This window comes from Protopterus annectens, chromosome 5.part0 (assembly GCF_019279795.1).
Source record: "Protopterus annectens isolate FY-2018-M chromosome 5.part0, PAN1.0, whole genome shotgun sequence".
In the NCBI taxonomy this organism is placed as follows: Eukaryota; Metazoa; Chordata; order Ceratodontiformes; family Protopteridae; genus Protopterus; species Protopterus annectens.
Genome location: NC_056735.1, coordinates 1,524,235,537 through 1,524,256,777, shown reverse-complemented (window position 1 = coordinate 1,524,256,777; position 21,241 = coordinate 1,524,235,537). Strand labels below are relative to the sequence as shown.

General features: G+C 36.2%; 1 protein-coding gene across 1 annotated transcript in view; it reads right to left on the bottom strand.

The window, feature by feature from the left end:
• Positions 1 to 21,241, bottom strand: part of MYO16 (myosin XVI) — a 2,679,924-nt gene that overhangs the window by 1,368,579 nt on the left and 1,290,104 nt on the right. Inside the window, exon 14 of the mRNA XM_044071347.1 lies at positions 8,337 to 8,442. Within this exon, the coding sequence (XP_043927282.1) occupies positions 8,337 to 8,442 (106 nt within the window). The remainder of the gene's footprint in view (positions 1 to 8,336; positions 8,443 to 21,241) is intronic.

The window sequence follows — 21,241 nt, the reverse complement described above, 5'->3', positions numbered from 1 at the left end:
CAAAATGTAGTTCGTAAAAGGAAACAAAGCAGAAAGTGCTATCCCAAATCCTGTAAACAAAACTCATCAACATTAATTTACATGATTTTCAAAAACATTGTATTTTATATGCAATTTATCATTTAGAGTCTTCAAAATGAATACAAGCACATCTTGTACACCACACTTACATAAAGATAAATTCACCTAAAATGTTTTTAGCTCCCTGATACTCATGCAACTTGCATACACTAAATCTATGGTCATACAACCATAACCAAAATGAGTCTAAGGTTTGCTATTACTGACAATACATAAAGTTGCCTGGAGTAATATATGCTAATATTCACTCTCACCAATTTGTGCAAGGAAATCTACATATGACAAAAGCACTTTTTGACCAAATGGAATATTGTGTGTATGTATATATATATATATATATATATATATATATATATATATATATATATATATATATACATATACATATATACACATACAGTATATATTTATATATCTATATCTATCTATCTATATATGTGTGTGTGTGTGTGTGTGTGTATATATATATATATATATATATATATATATATATATATATATATATAGACATACATACATGCATATATATATATATACACACACACACACACACACACACATATATATATATATATATATATATATATAAATATATATATTCATGCACCTATATAGATAGATATGGTATTCTATATATGATCAAAACATATTTAATTTAACATCATACTGTGCACAGTCCGTGAAAACTAATAACCTGAATATATAAATGGCCGCAACATACTTCAGTACTTCAGTAATAATCTATTTTAAGTAAAAGAATATTATAGCAATAACCGACGATGTCAGTGTGGTATATTTAAGATTTACGCATGGTTGCTGTGGTTTAGTCATGAGGGTGAAGCCCAAGTGATTAAATAAAGCTATCCTTGGGTAAATCTTCAGTATACTACACCATGGAGTCAGTTATTGCTATTATATAATGACATTAATTATGAAAAAAAAATACTTACTTTTCTTATATAATGTCTTTGTATAATGTCTCTGTGTTGCCCTTCCACATTTCCTCTGGTATCCTGGGGCTCTCCTTATGTACTGCGCATGCATATGGGACTCGTATTTCCACACCTAGGCAGTACATCAGTGATGTGTAAAGGAAGCAATGGAGAAAGGAAGATCTCCCTTGCTTTTTTTTTTTTTTTTTTTTTTTATTAAGAAAAAAGAAACAGGGAGACCTTTAATGTTCGGGAAAGATGGGACAGAGAAAATAAAAGGATCATCAGGTACGTTTCTTTAGTTTTGTAGAACCTACCCGATTATCCTCTTATTTTTCTCTGTGCCGTCTCCCTCATTCATTTGAGGTCTTCGGTGTTGTAAATATATTTAAAAAAAGAAAGAAAACGTAAAAATTTTATGAGATATAATAACGGTAAAAGGTTAGGATGACCAGACCTTTTTCAATTGGTATGTTCTTGGACATACAACAGGCACACTGGTTGAGTTGACCAATCAGCATGCTCCTTTTTTGAATATTACTGGCCAGTCATTGTATAGTATGAATGATTCCACAACTGTGTACTTGCAGTAGTTTCCTTTTCTGAGAGTTTTTTCCCTTACTCAAGTTAGTGTAAACACAGAGTTGGTATATACAAGTTCAGAGGGTGTGGAGGCCTTGCTCCCCCCCCCCCCCAAGTGAGTTGGTGACTTTTTCCCCTGCAATAATAGCTACAGTCTTCTTTGTTGCCCTTTTGTGTTTCGAGGTTTAGTTATCCACCTTGGGCCTGCTTTCTTGTACAAGGCATACAGCATGGAGCATCTCCCTACTGGATGTGCCTATAATTTGGGCTAGGTTGTAGTTAATTGATGTCTGACATAACAAACAACTTACCTCATTGCCAGCAGTCTAGCCCCTTAATTGTTGCCCTAGTTACTAACTTTCCCTAGCAAGAAGTTTTGGAATCATATCTTCCTTGGATTCCCTATTTTCATTTTATGAATTTTTTTCTTATAGGTTCATAGGTTCATAGGTGTGCACTAGGCTAATAGCCCTGGAGCCTTTACAAACCTAGCCGATAGGATTACCCTGGCATTGTGCCACCCAATCTTAGTTCCCAGTGCCTCTGTCAAGCAGAGCCACTGGAATGATCACGGGGTGAATTTTCTATTTGCCATCCATTCATCAAGATTTCTGTTGAAGAGGGCCAGTGAGGTGCTCTGTTTGACATGTATGGGAAGTCTATTCCATAGTATGGGCAGTCTCTGGGTTATGAACCTGTCCTTCCAGCTTGTTCTGTTGATTGTGGTAATGAGGTTGAGGTCTCTGGAGTGTGTGGTGTGGAGGGATTGGGATTTCTTTAGATGTAGCATTTCTAACAGAGCTGGGTCAGACATGGCTTTGTAAGTCAAGCAGAGATCGATGCTAAGTAGGTGATATGAGACACAGAATAGTTGGGAGTTTTTTTAGTTTGTCCATACAGGACAAGTGTTTAAGGCCAAGGATCCTCTTTGTGAGGTACTTTTGTGGCCTCTCCAGTTGTTGCAGGTGACTAGTGAAGTACATGCCAAATGGGGCATTGTAGTCAATGATTGGCCTAATGAGGGAAGAGTAGAGGGAGACAATGACCTCTTTCTTCCTGGATGCAAAACCATTAGTAATGAGATGTGCCACAGAGAAGGACTTTCTGACCAAAGTGGCAATGTAGTGGTCAAAAGAGAGGTTGCTGTCAACCTGTGTTCCCCGATCTCTTATGATGCCATCTGTGTTCAGTGGACTACCATCGATGTGGTAATTCATGGGAACCAGGTTTTTCCCAAAGGGGATGGCAACACATTTTTTGGCATTGAAATTTAGGCCATGGTTCTGACACCAGTCGTTGTTCTCAGTGAGGCCTTTCTGTAGGATGTCAACATCATTTGGGGAATTAATAATAGTTCCCAACTTGCAATTGTCTGAGAACTTTGTCAGCCAAAGTCCCTTTGTGTTGGCCTGGACTTCAGACAAGTAGATACCAAACAGAAGAGGACCCAGGACTAAACCCTGTGGGACTCCACTTGTGACTGGTCAGCAGTCTGACTTGGAGTCAGCTACTTTCACACTGTGGGTTCTATCTGTGAGCCAGTTTGCAGCCCACCTAGTGATATAGGGGTTGATGCCTAGCTTAGTGAGTTTATATATGATTCCTGAGTGGGGAATGGTATCAAAGGCTTTGGCCAGATCAAGGTAGGCTGTGCGAACCACCTTGCCATCATCACCAGCCCTGGTGACTGATTCAGAGAAGTCAATCAGGTTGAGCAGGCATGATCTACCCTTCACAAGACTAAACTGTGTGGGATCCAGGGTTTGGAGATTCCCTATATCCTTGTTTATTAGGTCCATGATGATGCGTTCCATAGCTTTGCATATCAGACTCTTCAGGCTAATGGGGTGATAGTTCCCAGGGTCTGTAGTCACTCCTCCTTTGTGAAGTGGGATGACTGTAGTAAGTGGGCCATTCGGCAGAGACAAAGCCTGAGGTGAGGCTGTGATTGAACAGGGCACACAGGTGAGGTGCCAGTTCACTCTGTAGTTGATGTATAACACAGCCAGGGATATTGTCAGGTCCCATAGAAGCTGTTATTCTTGGCCTTGGACAGTGCTGTTTTAACCTGTGCAGCAATAATACTGAGTTCCTGGCAATCCACTGGTATTGTGATTGGTCCTTTGGTGGGGGTGAGAGGGGTAAAGGTGGCACTGAATCTGTCGGCCAGTATATTGGCAATATATGATTCTCCTTGAAGGCGTGAGCCGAGGTGCTAGGGAACTGCTAATAAATCAGTGTTGGATCTTTCCTTTGGTCGTTGCATTTGGATTTACTACTTATTTTTTATTTTTTGTTGCTATCATATTGGCAATATCTGTTGGCTCGATATAGGAGGTACCAATGTGCAGTTTGTTCCCTTTACTAACTTTCCCTAACAAACCCCAGCCTCCATGATAATATCCTAGGCAGGCTTCTTCTTAGTCTGGCAACCACACTGCTAGTATAGTGAGTGAGTGAGTAACATGCATCACATATCTGTAAATGTGCCATCTTCTTACCTTCCAGTAAACTGTGTCTGATAAATCCACCACAAATGTTGCACAAAAATGAACATTAAAACAAGAATGCTTCATTCTTGTTAGAATGATTTATAATCATATGCCTTATTAGTCTGGTTCAGAACAGAATAAAAACTTACAGAGACTCCTGATATTTTCTCAAGTAATTAAAGAGCAGCGTCACTGCTCTGGTTTTGTGCATCATTTTGACTAGGAACCCAGAACAATAGGACCCAGTACATCAGTATATCCCTATGTAACAGTAAGCTGAGTTTGAATGCTGAGCCCAGAGCTTTTAGACTACTTATATTTTAGGAAGTCTCATCAAAATCACTGAAAATGTTTCTAAAGAAATTGTAAACCTAACTCTGATAAAGTGACATATTTACAAAATATTCTGAAGTGTAGTTTAACTTACTATTAGCTCTCCAGCAGATATGCAATTCAGTTCAGTCCTAAGTGACTCATCTGCAAATTAAAACTTTAGACCATTCCTGGTACACCAGAATCATTTCTGTAGCTGTACATTTAATAAATTAGTGTTTTAACATGTTTCAACTGATTCAGAATGACTTCATTTTTATATTAGTCTGGGAAATGCATTTTACCTACAGCATAGTTCTTAACTTCGATGCCGAGCAATTCAAGACAAAGTAAAAATAATGGGAATGGAAGTGGGTTGGGGGGCAAATTAGGGATACTTTTCTTTTAAATATTACTGTAATTGACTGAGAGACATAACAGAATTGCATCAACATGAATTTTCTGAAAAATAACAAATATGGAAATGTAATGTATAGTATCACTAACTATAATTTTCTTTTAGGAAGGAAAGGGCAAAAATCGGAGGCAAAATCTGTGAAGTTCTGCTAAGTCAGGGACAGTTCAGTCATATAAATCCTCGAGTACAGTACACTCCCTGGGCTTCTGTCCCATATCTACAGGATGCACGCAGTATAAAACGTAATATTCTAATCTTTTAGCCAGAACTTTTAAACCAGCATTTTTTAAGACCATTTGTTCCTCTCAAAGGATGGACATCAGGAGGTTTGTCGATTATGTGCCATGTAAGTGCCATAACTCTATATATGACCAGTTTCAATGCAGGAGGAAGAGTTCTCCTCAGTGAGCAAATCATTATTTTAAATCTTTTTTTTTTTCATTTTTTAGGTGGATCATTACACTGGTAACAAAATCTGGAACCTAATGACTTTGAAAGGTTATGTAGTCCTTTATATGACAATAAAATTCTTGCTGAAAGGTAAAAAAAGAAAAAAAGGTACAAACTGCTGAATAAAGACCATTGTAACAATTCCTTTGACGCATCAGCTGAAATAAGGTGCTCATGTTACCACTGATTCATTGTCCTTTATCGCAGTTAACATTTAAGTAAAGTATGGCAGGACACAGATATCAAACTTCTGCCAGACAAACAGATGGGTCTAGCACCTACGTCTCTAATTGGTAGAGGCAGCCTGAAATCTTGCCCTAGCTTTCATATACCCCTAAAAATAACCTCTAAGGCACATAAACATGTGAGATACAATTGGGATACTTTGTTAGGCTTATAAAGGCCCTAGAAGTCGTTAGCCTAGTATACACCTATAAACCTATGAGTGAGATATCCTTATCCACTGGCTTCTAATAGAACTACAATCCTGAAACAAGCAATATGAGCTACTTGACATAAAACCAACTATGTCAGGGTTGCAGATGGAGAAACACTATATGATGATGTCAGCACAAGAGTGTAGGATGATTGAGTAAATTAAACACTGACAGATAGCATCTCTATAAAACTAGATGATTTATAGAACTGTAGTGAGTGAAGCAACCTCTAGGTAATTGATTTACCAGAAAGCAGATGAGGTTCCAGTCTTCTTTAAAGGTGTATGTAACCTGACTGGACTGAAAACTATAGATGGATATCTTAGAGCTTCCAACAAATTGTGTTGTGGTAAAAATTATAGTCAAGTAGATCCTAAATACTACAATAAAATGTCCTCACAACTGCCAAAGTCTATGAGAATAACTAGACAAAATCACATAAGATTAATCCATTGACCTGTGCAGTCATTGCAAAGCTATGTCACCATACATGTTTCATAAAACTGAGGCTACAACCTGAACTCTACTTTCCAGCAGAGGTGTAATCACTAAGAGTAGTTCAAACTAGCCCTTAGACTCCTAAGATGAACCATAGGTATACCTACTAAATATTCAGGGAGAAACCAAAGCCAGGTCTAACCCTTCAAAGTAATCTGTGTCCTCCAATTCCAAGATGAAAATTACATGAAAGGGAATTCATCCAGAAGTACTCTTAAAAAGGCAGTCTGTCAGACCTACCCTCAAAACATCTTACCAGCCTCCTACCAGCAAGTAGTTAATGTCTTCTTCATGTGATATGAATCTATCAACACTAGATACACAATCAATGTAAATTTTCCTTTTGATTTTGATGCAGATTCAGATTAAGATTTGTTAACCTAAGACTGTTTCTAGGGAGAGTCCATAGAGCCTTTCCCTAGCCACTGTGCAAGAAACCTGGTGATCCTTTCATGGTGATTAGCCCTATGTAGTGGGAACTGAGGACTTCATGAAACTGACAGAGGGAACTGAGGACTTCAAGAAACTGATAGAGATGAATGCTGAACTGAAACATTTTCAAGAGATCTATGACTGAATCAGATCATGTTTGCAAATAACACCCAATTGTACTTACACCCATTAAGTAAAGGACAGATGTTGGAATGCTGTTTTAAATTTGCTGTTCCTCTCACCTCTTTGTGTATCTTTGAAATCCACTATATTCTTTAGTGATTCAGCATATATGCTGAATTAAGTAGTGAAAGAGAAAGCCTGCATTCTTAGCGAGAAAATAAAAGGGTAATGCAACTAGGCATTATGACCTTACTGTTAAGGTAAATTACTGAAAATGTTACCAAAGAAAATTGAAAAACCTAACTCTGATAAAGTGACATATATACAAACTACTTTGAAGTATAGTTTAACTTACTATTAGCTTTCCATCAATGCAGTTTAATTTCTGAATCAGCAACAGTTTGCCTAAATCAAGGTCTGCAAGTGTTTCCCATTTCAAATGTATAAATTAAATAACTGTGGGTACAAGTGAGTTATCAAAAAAAGGCAACTGTAACAATTTTAATCAGTTCTTATTAAAATACTACACATATAATTCATTCATTGCGGAATAAGAATTGTAATAAATACTATGACATTTTTAGTTATATATTCAGGATATATACTACAGTTAAATGTACGTTTGATAGAGAGTGGGTTTGTGACAGCTTAGATATTTGTTGTACAAATCTGAAGGTTCTGCCTTTATGACAGTTTATCGGCTTTGATGATATTTCTCAAGAATTCTGCTGTGTGCTAAGAAAGGGGAAAGGATAATGCCTGAGTTCTTGATTCAAAGTGGCAAATACAAACAGCCAAAAATAAATATATATATATGTGTGTGTGTGTGTGTGTGTGTGTGTGTGTGTGTGTGTGTGTGTGTGTGTGTGTGTGTGTGTATATATATATATATATATATATATATGAATAAAGAGAGAGATAGTCTGCATTGTTTATCTTGCGTGAAGAGCATATTGACAGCAGTTTTTACTGTCACAGTTTATTGGTGATCAAATAAAGGAATTATTGAGAGAAGTGACATCAGATACTGCTTTTAATGAGAAAATGTACATGTGGTAGAAGCAAATGGGGGTGACAGTGTATGTGTTGTCCAAGTGTTCATGAATTAGAGTTACTGGAAAAGGGACAGACTTTATGTTTTGCATTTGTGATATTATGTGTGAACTGTAACTGTATGTTTTGTTTGGTAATACTATTAATAAAAAGGTTTTTAGCAATGCAATGTGTAGGGTCGGGGAAAGAGGCAGGTGTAGGGTTAGCCCGTCCTGTATCACCTTACTCATAAAGTGCTAACCCTAACTCTATCTCTGCCTCTAACCCCAAATATATAAAGTACATTGCTAAAAACCTTTTCACTAACAGTATCACTAAACAAGACAAACACATACAGTGTACATCAGTTTTCCTTAAAACTATAGTAAACTTTAACAAATTATTTTTGGACATTTTGAAACTTAATGTAGTAGTATGCCCGGAAAAATATATATGTATTCAAAATGAGTACTTCTTATTTTGTTCACAATTTACAATGAATGACTGAAATACATGGAATCATCCAATAGCATTTCAATGCACTTACGTGTTTAATCTTTGATTCAATCGCACAATTGTTGTTGCCAAATCTGCATGACAAGTGTTTCAGTATGTGTTTACAGGCCTCGGTCTTTCCGGATCCACTTTCTCCACTGTAGAAATAAACAGACAAACCATTAGAGGGAATGACAACATTAAATCTGCATTAACAAAATGCATGATACAACAAATTAAGTTCAGGATAGTCTCGTTATGTGTAATGAGATTCAAGCTAAAAATATGTATGAGCTGTAAAACAAAACTGTGTATATTTCATCATGAATGCTGCTATCTTAAGTACATATAAGTGCTACACATATCTACTCAAGAAAATCATAAATATCTGCAAATATGCAAACACTAAAATAATTTTTGTGGGAAAGGATTGCCTCCCAAATTCCTTGTTTGTGAACTTCATACCTCCACCTCTCAGTAATGTATTTAAACTCCAAGTTTGCTCCAACTTTTAAAAAGAACAAGCATTATTAAAGGATGTAAAGAATTATGCGTCCTTCTCTGGAACTTGTCAACCATGGAAAATAACATGATGCCTGCGAGCCTTTGCACAACACTATTATCTGTAACGAGTAAACACTTGTCGGGAGACACACCTCCAGTAAATACAGCATGAACAAATGAAGATTAAGCAATCATAGCTAGAGCAAGTTATGGAAAACTGGATTATTCCTTTATTATTTCTAAGTTTGATATCTAATTTGTAATGTGTACTGCGTATCGGCAAGTAAATAAAACTGAAGTCTGTGTTTATTCGCGCACCACATTTAGAACATGTTCTAAGCAGAGAGGGAAAAGTGCACACGTCTTAACTCGGTTTTTGAAACTTTTGGATAGCATTTAATTAGTTTTCTTCTGACTGACAAGTGGAACATGCTCTAGGAATGATTTCTGAAATTCATCATCATGGTATGAGTAGAAAATAGTTTGTCAGATGAAGCAGCAGTGCTAAACAAAACAGTGTTTCTGATGTGCTGAGATCTTGACAGAGGTATCCTTACTAGTAATTGACTGCTTACTTGGTGACAGCTCACCTCCTACACTGACTTATCCAAGTCTTTGTTTTCCTTACCATGCTTGTCGTTCAAATAATGGAGCTTTTCCCAATAGTACAATAAATCCCTGCACCTGCCATGTGACAGACTTTGCCCAGTTATACCCCTTTACTTTGGGGGGAAGGGGCATGGCTGAATCTTTATTTTAGGAAGTAGCATACAGGAATTTTCCTCAGTCTTGAATAAAGAAAGAGATCATAGACATGACAGTGTTGTGGTCATTTAGAAAAATGAAACTCAGGATTAATCTTAGGACTGACATCTAGTTATTCCTCACTTTAAGTAGTTACTGATACATGTGTATCTCTTTTGATTATGCCTAAAAAGCAGCAACAGTTCAGGGAAAGTATCCAATTTAATATTGGTGGCAAGTAGCTTGGGGGATTTTCACAAGTGAGATCACACGGTTGTTGAACATCAACTACAGCCTGAGGTTAGTTAACAAGTTACTGTGATACTTCTACCAGCTATAAAGTACATGTATCCAAAAAGAATTGTGATAATGTTTACATTTTTAGGAATATAAATAAATCTATGCAACTTTCCACTTAAGTGAGTTATAAGTTGACAGTTTTTTCTTCAAAAAAGCAGACTGTAGAAAAGAAATATGCAGGCAAATGCTATCATTCCTATCAGCAAAGTGAAAAGTGATAGTTATTTTTTTATTTGTTGTGAATGAGAACTTGGCAATGTACAGGAACTAGGCTAGCTGTGACAAAACACACACACAAAGACACATACACACATACACACACACACACACACACACACACACACACACACACACACACACACACACACCACACACACAAACACTAAAACTGACACACTAAATGAATGAATGAACAAATAAATAAATAGCCACTATTTGCCTACTGCGTGACTTGAGCTAGTCACTTAATCAAATTTTGCTTGAAGGTCACCTCAGAAAAGAACGTGTGTCCAGTGGGCCTACCCGGTTAACAAATGGGCATTATTACTATTACTATTATTATTATTATTATTATTATTATTATTATTATTATTATTATCATTATCATCATTGTCATTGTTATTTTGGAGCCAACATTAAGGCATTATGCCAGACTTGCCATTTTATTCCAAACAGCTGATACTGCATTGCAGATCTGAGGAAACTCTGATCCTTGAAATTCAAAATGTGACATTTAGTTTTGGGGAAAGAGTTTACTCTGGCATTTATCAGAAATGGAGTTAGTGAGCTGAATGCATACCTAATTAATTTAGCTCATAAAGTTTGTCAGAACCGAAGATGGTGAATTGAAAGTATTCTAATAATTTTAACATTTTGAAAATGCCTGCTAAATGCACTGATACTTTTGATTATCATGGTGGACTGATTCTATTGCTGTCAAAAAGGGGTCAAGGAGTGGTAAAGCAGATTAAAATAATAAAGCAGAAAATGTAAAGTGCAGAAAGGTTTAAAACAAATGACTATCAGCATAAACAAATACAGCATGGATACTTGATTGAATATTGATGCAGCAGACAAGAGCATGATAAGCATCGCATATTGATATATTTAGTGGACCGATTGTAGAAAACATCAGCATACCTGTCTTCCACATATGATATGGTATGTTATGCAATCTAAGGAAAATAAAAAAAAAGCTTTAGCATATGGTATGGTGTAGAGTCTAACGAAAATAATAAAAAGCATTTAAACAAAAAAAAAATGCGGCTAGGTCTGTCAGATGAGTTTACTATGCCAGAGAAATGTCTGCCATGGTTAGAAAGGTTCTACTGTTTTCTTGCAGAATACTATGACTGCTTGGACAACAGCACAACATGTTTTCCTGTTATCTGTATTTGCCCATTTCATGTTTAATTGCAATCATTCTGCCAGGTAACTGCCTACAGAGATTACCATTCAAGTCTATCTGTGTTTTAATGATGGAATAATTCATGAAACCTCAGAGGGCTTGAACTTTTTTTCTGGAATCTAAGGAGCACAGAAGAAAGATGCATGAATGCTGTGAACTGTCTGGTTCTGTAGCACAGATGCATGAATCCTGGCAATCACTCAGGTGACAAGGTTATGGTTCATGGCCTGAACACTGGAGGAGCTGGTTTGGGAGAGACAAGAAATGTGAGGTGACACCTCTTCCTCCTTCCTGGGGGAGTTGTTTATTTTCTCAGTATATATTGTTTACCCATAAAATATAAGCATCTACCCCTTTAGGTAGAGATAAGACCCACTGGGAATATATTCCTTCATGGAAATAGGTGACTAGTCCTTGTACTGCCCCCCTTCAAGTTTTAATATTGAGTTATGATGAGCATTGCAGGGGAATGCTTGTAATGCCAGAGTGATGGACATGTTTTGGGTGTAGTCTCATCCCATGGAAGATGGTCAGGCTGTGTCTGTATTCTCATCAGCCAATGACAGAATGAGTGGAAGATGATCATGGCCATGGTTGTATCTTCACATTTTAAGGAGATTAAGAGGGTTATGAGTGTGAGATGGTTATAGCTATGAATGTATTGTCACCCTGTAAGAGGGGAAAGGGTTGGAGATGGTTATGGATGTGGCTGTTTACTTAATTCCTGGGGGGGTTGGGAGTGTGGGAGTGGGAGATGGTTATGGCTGTGACTTTATTCTCAATTCCTGGGGGTGAGTGAGAAATGGTTCTGGATGTGGCTTTATTCTTAGTCTCAGGTCGGAATGGTTATGGGTGTGGCTGTGTTCTCAATCCCTCGGGGGGAGTGGGAAATGGTAATGGCTTTGGCTGTATTTTCAAGACCTGAGGGGTGGGGTGGGAGATGGTTATGGTTGTAGTTGTTGTAAATCCTGGTTAGGGGGGGTGGTCATGGCTGTGTCTCTTTTCTCAGTTCCAGGGGATAGTGATAGATGGCTATGGCTGTGGCTGTATCCTGAATCTAGGGGGGGGGGGTTTAGCTGTGGTTACTTTCTCAATTCCTCGGCGGAGTTGCAGATGGTTATGGATGTGGCTTTGGCTGTATTCTGAATCCCGGAGGGGGGCTGAGAGTGCATTCTCGCACATAAAAAATTGAAAAACACCACAGGAGCAATGGCAGCGTAAATCAAACAGTGTTTAATGAATGTTCAACTAACACAATGTTGCAGCAGACTGCTGCTATCCACAATGAGAAATAAAATAAAGGAAAATGGAACCAACTGGTTTGCCTTTATTTTATTTCTTATTGTGGATAGCAGCAGTCTGCTGCAACATCGTGTTAGTTGAACATTCATTAAACACTGTTTGATTTACGCTGCTGTTGCTCCTGTGGAATTTTTCGTTTTTTCTACAGTCTTTTTCGTTTTGGTGACATAAAGCCAGCTTGAGACGTAGATGGTCATGGTTGTAGGTGCAATCTCACCATGTACTGTATGAGAGGATGGCAGGGAAATGGCCACTGCTGTGGCTGCATTCTTACCATATAACAGGGAGAATGAGTGGTAGATGGTCATGGTTGTGACTCAGTAGTAATCAGAGGTAGAGATGAAGAAAATACATCAAATAAGGGGTGTGGCAGAATGTAAGCTGGGTGTAATGAGAGAAAAAAGTCCAAAAAGGATGCACGAAAGACCGCTGCACGGCAAAAACCATAACAAATCCAAACAGATGAAGCCAGCAGCTGTTGGTACCAAAGTACAAATAATTTATTACATAGTAACTGAGAGACAAATCCCTCAGATATCAAATATACAGACCGGTTTCGGCTCAACAGAGCCTTCCTCAGTGAACAAAATTTTGTCTGCTCACAAAGGCTCCAAAACAGTATATATATATATCAACAATTAGAAAAAACCAATCACAATGAGTAATTAACCAATCATGATTAACAAGTCACAATTGGTCATTGAGACCAGGTGGAAACATTGCCCCAAGTTTTATTATCCATTTCCTCTCCTTAGAAGTCAGCAAATCATGCCACTTTGTTTTATCCTGACATTTACCCCTGATATAATCAATGATACAAAACATAAAACTAGCTGTAGTATGTTTTAAACTATGCTTATATAGTGCATTATTACTACGCTTGTTTTTAATGTCACTGATGTGTTCACCAATTCTGAGACGGAATGCCCTAGAGGTCTGGCCAACATAAAACGCAGAACAGGTACAGGTCACCAAATATATAACCCACCCAGAACTGCAGTTAGCCCAAAAATTGATCTCAAAGATGTCAGGTGTGTTCTGACTGCTAAATTCCCCAATACGTGAAACTTTGTTGCAAAATTTACAGTGGCCACATGGAAAACACCCAACCACTGGAGCCCCTGCAAAGGTAGATTGAATATAAACTTTGGAATCAGGCAAAGACTTCTTATAGTGACTCAAATGTGACCCAATAGTACGTCCCCTTTTGAAGGAAAAAGAACATCTGTCCCTAAGAAAATTATGCAGTCTGTTATCCGCCAAAAGAATATTCCAATGTCTATCGATAATTTTCATAAAGCCTCGAGTATTGCGTCCATAGGAAGTAACTAACCTGAGCGGCTGCTGCACCCCATCTCATCCAATACAGAGGGGGAATTTGAGGAGAACCAGTCTGATGCTTTGCCAAATGCAAAACGTAACAATTTGTCACACCCTTCCGCCGCACTTACAGACGAGGGGGGCGGAAACATAGGAAAGGATACGCCAAAACAAAGTATGGAGGCATTACTGAAACTGATGACAGCACAGTAATGGTCCATTCCAATGTTCATAATATTTCTTCTATCGAGTTAACTACTACACAGAGTTTATTATTAAATAAAGGATTGAACTTTGTCCCGGGTTTTTTTGTACCTGAACAGTCTTTAGCCTTGGATGTAGTCAACTTTTGTAGATTATTAAATCTAAAACTGTTATTTGCTGATAGTGATAGTGATAAATCTCAGGAGTTCAGATTTAAAAAATCTTCCTTTAGTCCACCTATGATTCAATTGGTGGGTGTTTTTCAAAGGAATGTATTACATGATCTACACTATTACTATAAGGATTTTCCTTTGTCTTACAACAATTTATCCAAGGATGAAGTGTGTAGTTTGGATGAGTTAGCTCAAAACAAAAATGTGGTGATTACACAATCAGATAAAGGTGGGGCTGTGGTAATTCAGGATAAAGATTCTTATGATCAGGAGGCTATGAGACAGCTGGGGAATAGAGACCATTATATGGCTATGCCTTTGGATCCATCTTCTAATTTACAGCGTAAGATTGATGAGTTTCTCACATCAGCAGTAGAGGAGGGTATTATCCAACAGGCTACCAAGGAACAATTGATGGTGTCGTCCCCCAAAAAACAATATCTCTATATGCTTCCCAAAATACACAAAAATGTCAGTAATCCCCCTGGCCGACCTATTGTTTCTGGACATGGGTCCTTGACGGAACCTTTATCGGAATATTTGACTTTTCATTTAAAACCATTATTACGGTTGATTAGAGCTCGAATCCAAGACACCACACAATTTTTGGATATTATTGGTGATATCCAATTGGAGCCCGAATGGTTATTATGTACCCTTGATATTACGTCCCTCTATACCAATATTCCACACTGGGCAGGCCTACAAGCATTAGAATATTGGTTGGTCAGATCTGATTTATACAAACCAGGTTTTAATACCTTTCTGGTTTGTCTCACGGAATATGTGCTAACTAGTAATATTTTCTATTATCAGAATAAATGCTTTTGGCAAATTAAGGGAACTGCTATGGGTGCATCTTTTGCACCCATTTATGCAGATTTGTTTATGGCATATATCGAGGAGATTATAATTTATGACGCCAGCCATAACATCTACATATGTGAGATGGACATGTGGCGTCGATATCTGGATGATTGTTGGTTGGTGTGGAAGGCTGATGACAAGTACCTTATGGAATTTCTTGATTATCTTAATAATAACATATGGGGTATTGAATTTAAGATGAATTTTGACAGGTCCAAAATAATCTTTTTGGATGTTGAAATTCATGGGAATATGGACAATACTCTTTCTACTACCCTATTCAGGAAATTTCCAGAGTATAATTCTTTACTGCATGCCACCAGCTTCCACCCACAACATATCATCCGGAATATTCCCAAGTCTCAATTTTTACGAGCCAGGAGAATTTGTTCCAACCAAGGGTCTTATGCTAAGACTAGTGATGATTTGGCCGCTAGATTTAAGGATAGGGGGTATCGTTCAGGGACAATTTATATGGCTAAACAGTGGGCTTCAAAATTTGATAGAACTGATTTATTGCGTTATAAAGATCATAACCGAGATGGGGTGCAGCAGCCGCTCAGGTTAGTTACTTCCTATGGACGCAATACTCGAGGCTTTATGAAAATTATCGATAGACATTGGAATATTCTTTTGGCGGATAACAGACTGCATAATTTTCTTAGGGACAGATGTTCTTTTTCCTTCAAAAGGGGACGTACTATTGGGTCACATTTGAGTCACTATAAGAAGTCTTTGCCTGATTCCAAAGTTTATATTCAATCTACCTTTGCAGGGGCTCCAGTGGTTGGGTGTTTTCCATGTGGCCACTGTAAATTTTGTAACAAAGTTTCACGTATTGGGGAATTTAGCAGTCAGAACACACCTGACATCTTTGAGATCAATTTTTGGGCTAACTGCAGTTCTGGGTGGGTTATATATTTGGTGACCTGTACCTGTTCTGCGTTTTATGTTGGCCAGACCTCTAGGGCATTCCGTCTCAGAATTGGTGAACACATCAGTGACATTAAAAACAAGCGTAGTAATAATGCACTATATAAGCATAGTTTAAAACATACTACAGCTAGTTTTATGTTTTGTATCATTGATTATATCAGGGGTAAATGTCAGGATAAAACAAAGTGGCATGATTTGCTGACTTCTAAGGAGAGGAAATGGATAATAAAACTTGGGGCAATGTTTCCACCTGGTCTCAATGACCAATTGTGACTTGTTAATCATGATTGGTTAATTACTCATTGTGATTGGTTTTTTCTAATTGTTGATATATATATATACTGTTTTGGAGCCTTTGTGAGCAGACATTAAAAAATTTTGTTCACTGAGGAAGGCTCTGTTGAGCCGAAACCGGTCTGTATATTTGATATCTGAGGGATTTGTCTCTCAGTTACTATGTAATAAATTATTTGTACTTTGGTACCAACAGCTGCTGGCTTCATCTGTTTGGATTTGTAATGAGAGAAGTCAGCTATTCATCTTAAGATTTACATATATTTACTTGTGGGAAGAGGGCTTTTGTCAGAAATATACTATCTGACAGATAGAAAACATACATAAAAAGATATTTTAGGATGAGTTATGATCATGTCTAGCAGAAGATAAAAATGTTATGTTTTAGTCAAGCAAGACAAAAAATGATTCCATGAAATCTAATTATGTTCTTTCATTTTTCCATTTTATTTTTCCATTGCTAGATTAGTCAGTGATGAGTTCCTCACTGTGTATCACATCAAACTTCTGAGGAAGAGATGCTAACTGAATTGCTATAACTTCAATCCATTTGCTTCTTCAAATAATACTGTTTCTACTATAAACCACTTAAAGATGATTGAGTCAGTATTGGAACATGCAAAATATCAGTAAATCCAGATAATTCCATCAACTATAAATTGTTCTAAGACTTCAAATCATTATATGGAAGTATCTACAGTTCACTGCACTAGCTCTACTGAGAATATGAGGAAAGCAGAGCAAAATAATATCAAATATGTCCTTAAGCATAAAGAACTTCTGAGGGAATAAACTAAAACAGTCAAAAGCAGCCTAGCAGCCATCCTGTAATATGCATGGCATCATTGTGTCAGATCTTAGTTACACATTGGTTTTATGACAATATCTAATAGGGTGACTGAATTTACAGCCCTGGAGCTGTGCTTTACTAAATACAGTTTATCAAAAGAAAGTTTCTTGTAATAAGGTAAGTCCTTTATTTTAGGGTAAAAATGTAACCAAAAATGCAATAAGTGGTGTTAGAATGTGTATGAGGTAAGGATTGGGGGATGTGTATGCTGGATTTGTTCTCTTTCAAAACATCTATTTTTCCTAGGTTTATGAGGAACGCTTAATATATATAGCAGCAGTTGTACTGGACTGCTAACTAAAAACAGTAACAGTCAAACCAAAGTAATCCTAAATTTAAGAGAAAATCCAAATAAAACTGCATAGATCCCTTTTGCATATTGCTGTACAATATTCTGTAATATGGAAATCTAAACTAGCCTCCATTGTCTCTATATGACGGTCACTGTTAATGTGACATCTTAAATACATGCAAAAACATTGGAAGATAGGGCTTGATGCCAATATGCTGAGAAGAGGCCTGTTGCTACATTTCCCTTGTATTCACCAGAGAAACTGGAAAGTTATTGGTATAGATCATATATAAACTCATTTTAGAATGTCTTGAATATTTTGTGAAATAAATAAATGTCCTTTTGGGTACATTTCTACACTGAACATTATTAATATCGCATTTAAACAAATATAATCCACTAAGATACCCAGTTGTGTTTAAAAAACACCTCAAGTTCTTTATTAATGTTCTTTTCTATAAGAAGCAAATTTCTTCATCTTGTCTCCTGTTCCAAATATTCATTTTACTATTGTGCTCATTTAGTCATCTAATTGACAGAAGTACATTTCTTCAAACTATCAAATATCACCTGGAAGTGTTTATGGACCTCCTCATTAAAATTTATTTTCTTGAAGAAATTGTAATGTAGGCAGTTTATGATATTACAAATGTAGACATGACTCCAGCTAAATTTATATCTGACTATCCCTCTATTATTTCTTGATGTAGTTCCTGGAACTCTGAAGAACCAAATTTATTAAATATATTATGCTCCTGTAAACATTTAAAAGTTTATGGGAAAATATAATTAAAGGGCCAGATCTGTTAAAGTCATTTATTATGAAGATACGTGGTAATGAGCTATCTTGAGTATCAGTTTTTTCATGAACAAAGAAGCCATGAGTCTTCAGATTATCAGATTAAATTTTGGCTTTTCTTTTGTTTTGTTTTCTGTTTGCATTGGTTAGATATTTTAGCTTGACTCACTGTCTGAATTTATAAGAATTATCCACCATAAACTTTTCTAAAGAGATTACAAAAAGACTTCAGCAAATAAATAAATAAATGAATATTTGAAATCTGGGGAAACTGCATAGAAGCTTATATTTTATATTGTTACTCAGTCTGTTATGATTTAACTTCTTTCTGTTTAATGTATGGTTTACTGAATTAATTATACAGGATTTTATAATTTTTAGATTAAAGATATGCTGTAATGAATGATGTTTTAAGACTTGTTTTTCTTTAGTTGATGTTATTTACAGTTGTATGCCATTTTACTCTGATTCAGTTTTCCATATATTATTTTAAATTGAAAAACAATAGATATACTTATCGCCAAAGAAATGCAAAAAAAAAAAGCAAACTTGTTTCCTTGTATGAGTTTTAGTCACTTAAATTGGCTTATATGAGTACATTAACAGAGATATATCCACTCTTTTAGACAGTCATATAACTAACATTTCACCAGAAAGCTTCAGTTATGTTTATAATGAGTGTACTGATAAATTTAGTCAATTTATAACCATAAGGAATTTTTAAAAACAAAGTAGTCATGGTTTTCAAAAAAAAACCTTTTTGATACATCTGAAAAGTTCTGTATAGTTCTCTCAGAGTAACTGCTAGCTAAATCTAATAGGAATAACCTGATACTAACTTAATATTAAAAGGCTTCTCTGAAATAACTCTTCGAAAAAGCAACTAATAAGCAGATGGGTGTTATAAACAACATCTTTAAGCAATCAGATGATCCCCATATAGATGCTATAAACTACATAACAGAAAAAAAACAGCAGAGACCTATGTTCAGGTATACACCTCAGGGCATTATGTATTAAAGTTTCACTACTGAGACTTCTAAAGCACCCTAATTAATAGAATAAACTGAAGGCCAGGGAATGGATAGATTTGACTTAGATTTTTTTTTCTTTGGACTGTCCTTCAGACATATAAAAACTGACTTTTACGTTTCTCATTAGTTGTGCTACATAATTCTACATGCATTAGTGAACTGGTGGTAAGCAGCCATGTGGTGTGATACATTGTTTTACAGTGTAGGTCAACATAAGCCAATTCAACTCTACAGGTATATTGCTGAAACATATACAAGAGTTTTTTTGTGTGCCTCTATTCTTAGTGTAAAAATGTTCTGTTTTTATCAGTACGATTTAAGTTTAACAGTATGAAATGGAGTGGTGTGCATGTAGAATGCTGGCAGTCTGCTCTCTGATAAATTTTAAATTATTTTATCTGGTTATATGATTAGAGAGTACACCACTTTATAAAATGTAGCCCCTTTTCTTATCAAAGATGGATAAAGTGGGGGTAGAGCCTAGATGGCCAATTGAAAGCAGCACTTTTTTAGAGCTCCACAAAACTATTCTAAAACACAGGAAAATATTCAATTTTATCAAACAAAAATAACCAACTATTGTTGATAAAGATCTGAACTACTTGTATCAACTTAGGTGACTTTTCATCGATATTTTCCTGCCAAAATAACTTGGAGCTTATTCTTCTTTTGTGAAATGAGTAACTCAAAGAACTCTCACTCTGAAACTACACTGAAAAAGAAATACAGATGATGTCTACTACACTACAAGAGTTATCATTGAGAATGGATGGATTTAAGGATAATCTAGAAAATCTTAAAACTGTCAAAAACAAACTGATGTCTTCAGAGAACTACTACAGCATCAAACTACAATATCAGACATTGAAACCTCCTTATGTGACATAGAGGTGAGACTCAAAGAGGAAGAAAATCAAAGTGAATTTATTTTGTAGCAGAACAACTTGCTTATCAACAAGGTAGATGAGCTGTAGAATGGAGAAAGGAGATCACATATCAGAATTGTTGGACTTCCTGAGGGATCTGAAGGTGAGGATATCATTCTTTTCTTAAACTCTTGGTTACCTGAAATCTTAGACTTAAAAGAAGGTTTATCCTGTGGCACAGAAAGAGCACATAGAGCCATAGGAAAGCCAACTTCTTACTCACCTACTGCACCTCCAAGATCAATTGTAGTAAAGTTTCTATCATATTTAGACAAAGAACTTAAAACAGCTTGGAGAAAAAGCCCTTTGAAATACAAACAAAATCAAATCAGATTTGATAATGACTATTCCACCAAAGCACTAGATTTGAGGAGAAAAAGTTGGCCACTTGTAAAATTACTTAACAAAACAAAATAAAAGCTCAATGCGTTTTTCCTGCAAAAATTAAAATCTTCTATTCAAATGAAATGAGGTATTTCAATAATCTAGAGGAAGCATTTTCTTTCATCAAGAATAACATAATAACAATTCCAGAAAAAATGGACTGGTTGGCATCTACTTCTCTGAATAGGTCTCCTGAAAAAAATTATTGGACAGATGTAAAGAAGAAGAAACAAAGGACTGAATCCAAAACTACAGTATCCACTAAATCTCTCAAAGAATCTACTAAAGTGTGCTCTACATACTAAATAACACATAAATGTATGTATAATTAATCATTTATTTAGTTGTCTCACCATTTTTGTTTATTTTGTGTTTTTTTCTCTATCTTTCCTTATATAAATCATCTTACTACTAAAGTATTTAAATTAAATACTAGAATAGATAGTGTAAGTTTTGTCATATATTATTTACTTTTATATTTTAGAAAAAAAATGAAAGTTAAAATCCAACAGGAATTAATAAGTGGCTGTGTGTTTGATGGCTTGTCAGTCTACTTTCTATATCACTTGACTGATTATGCCTTATTGCTTCCTACTCTGGAGTTTGTGTGATAAACTGCT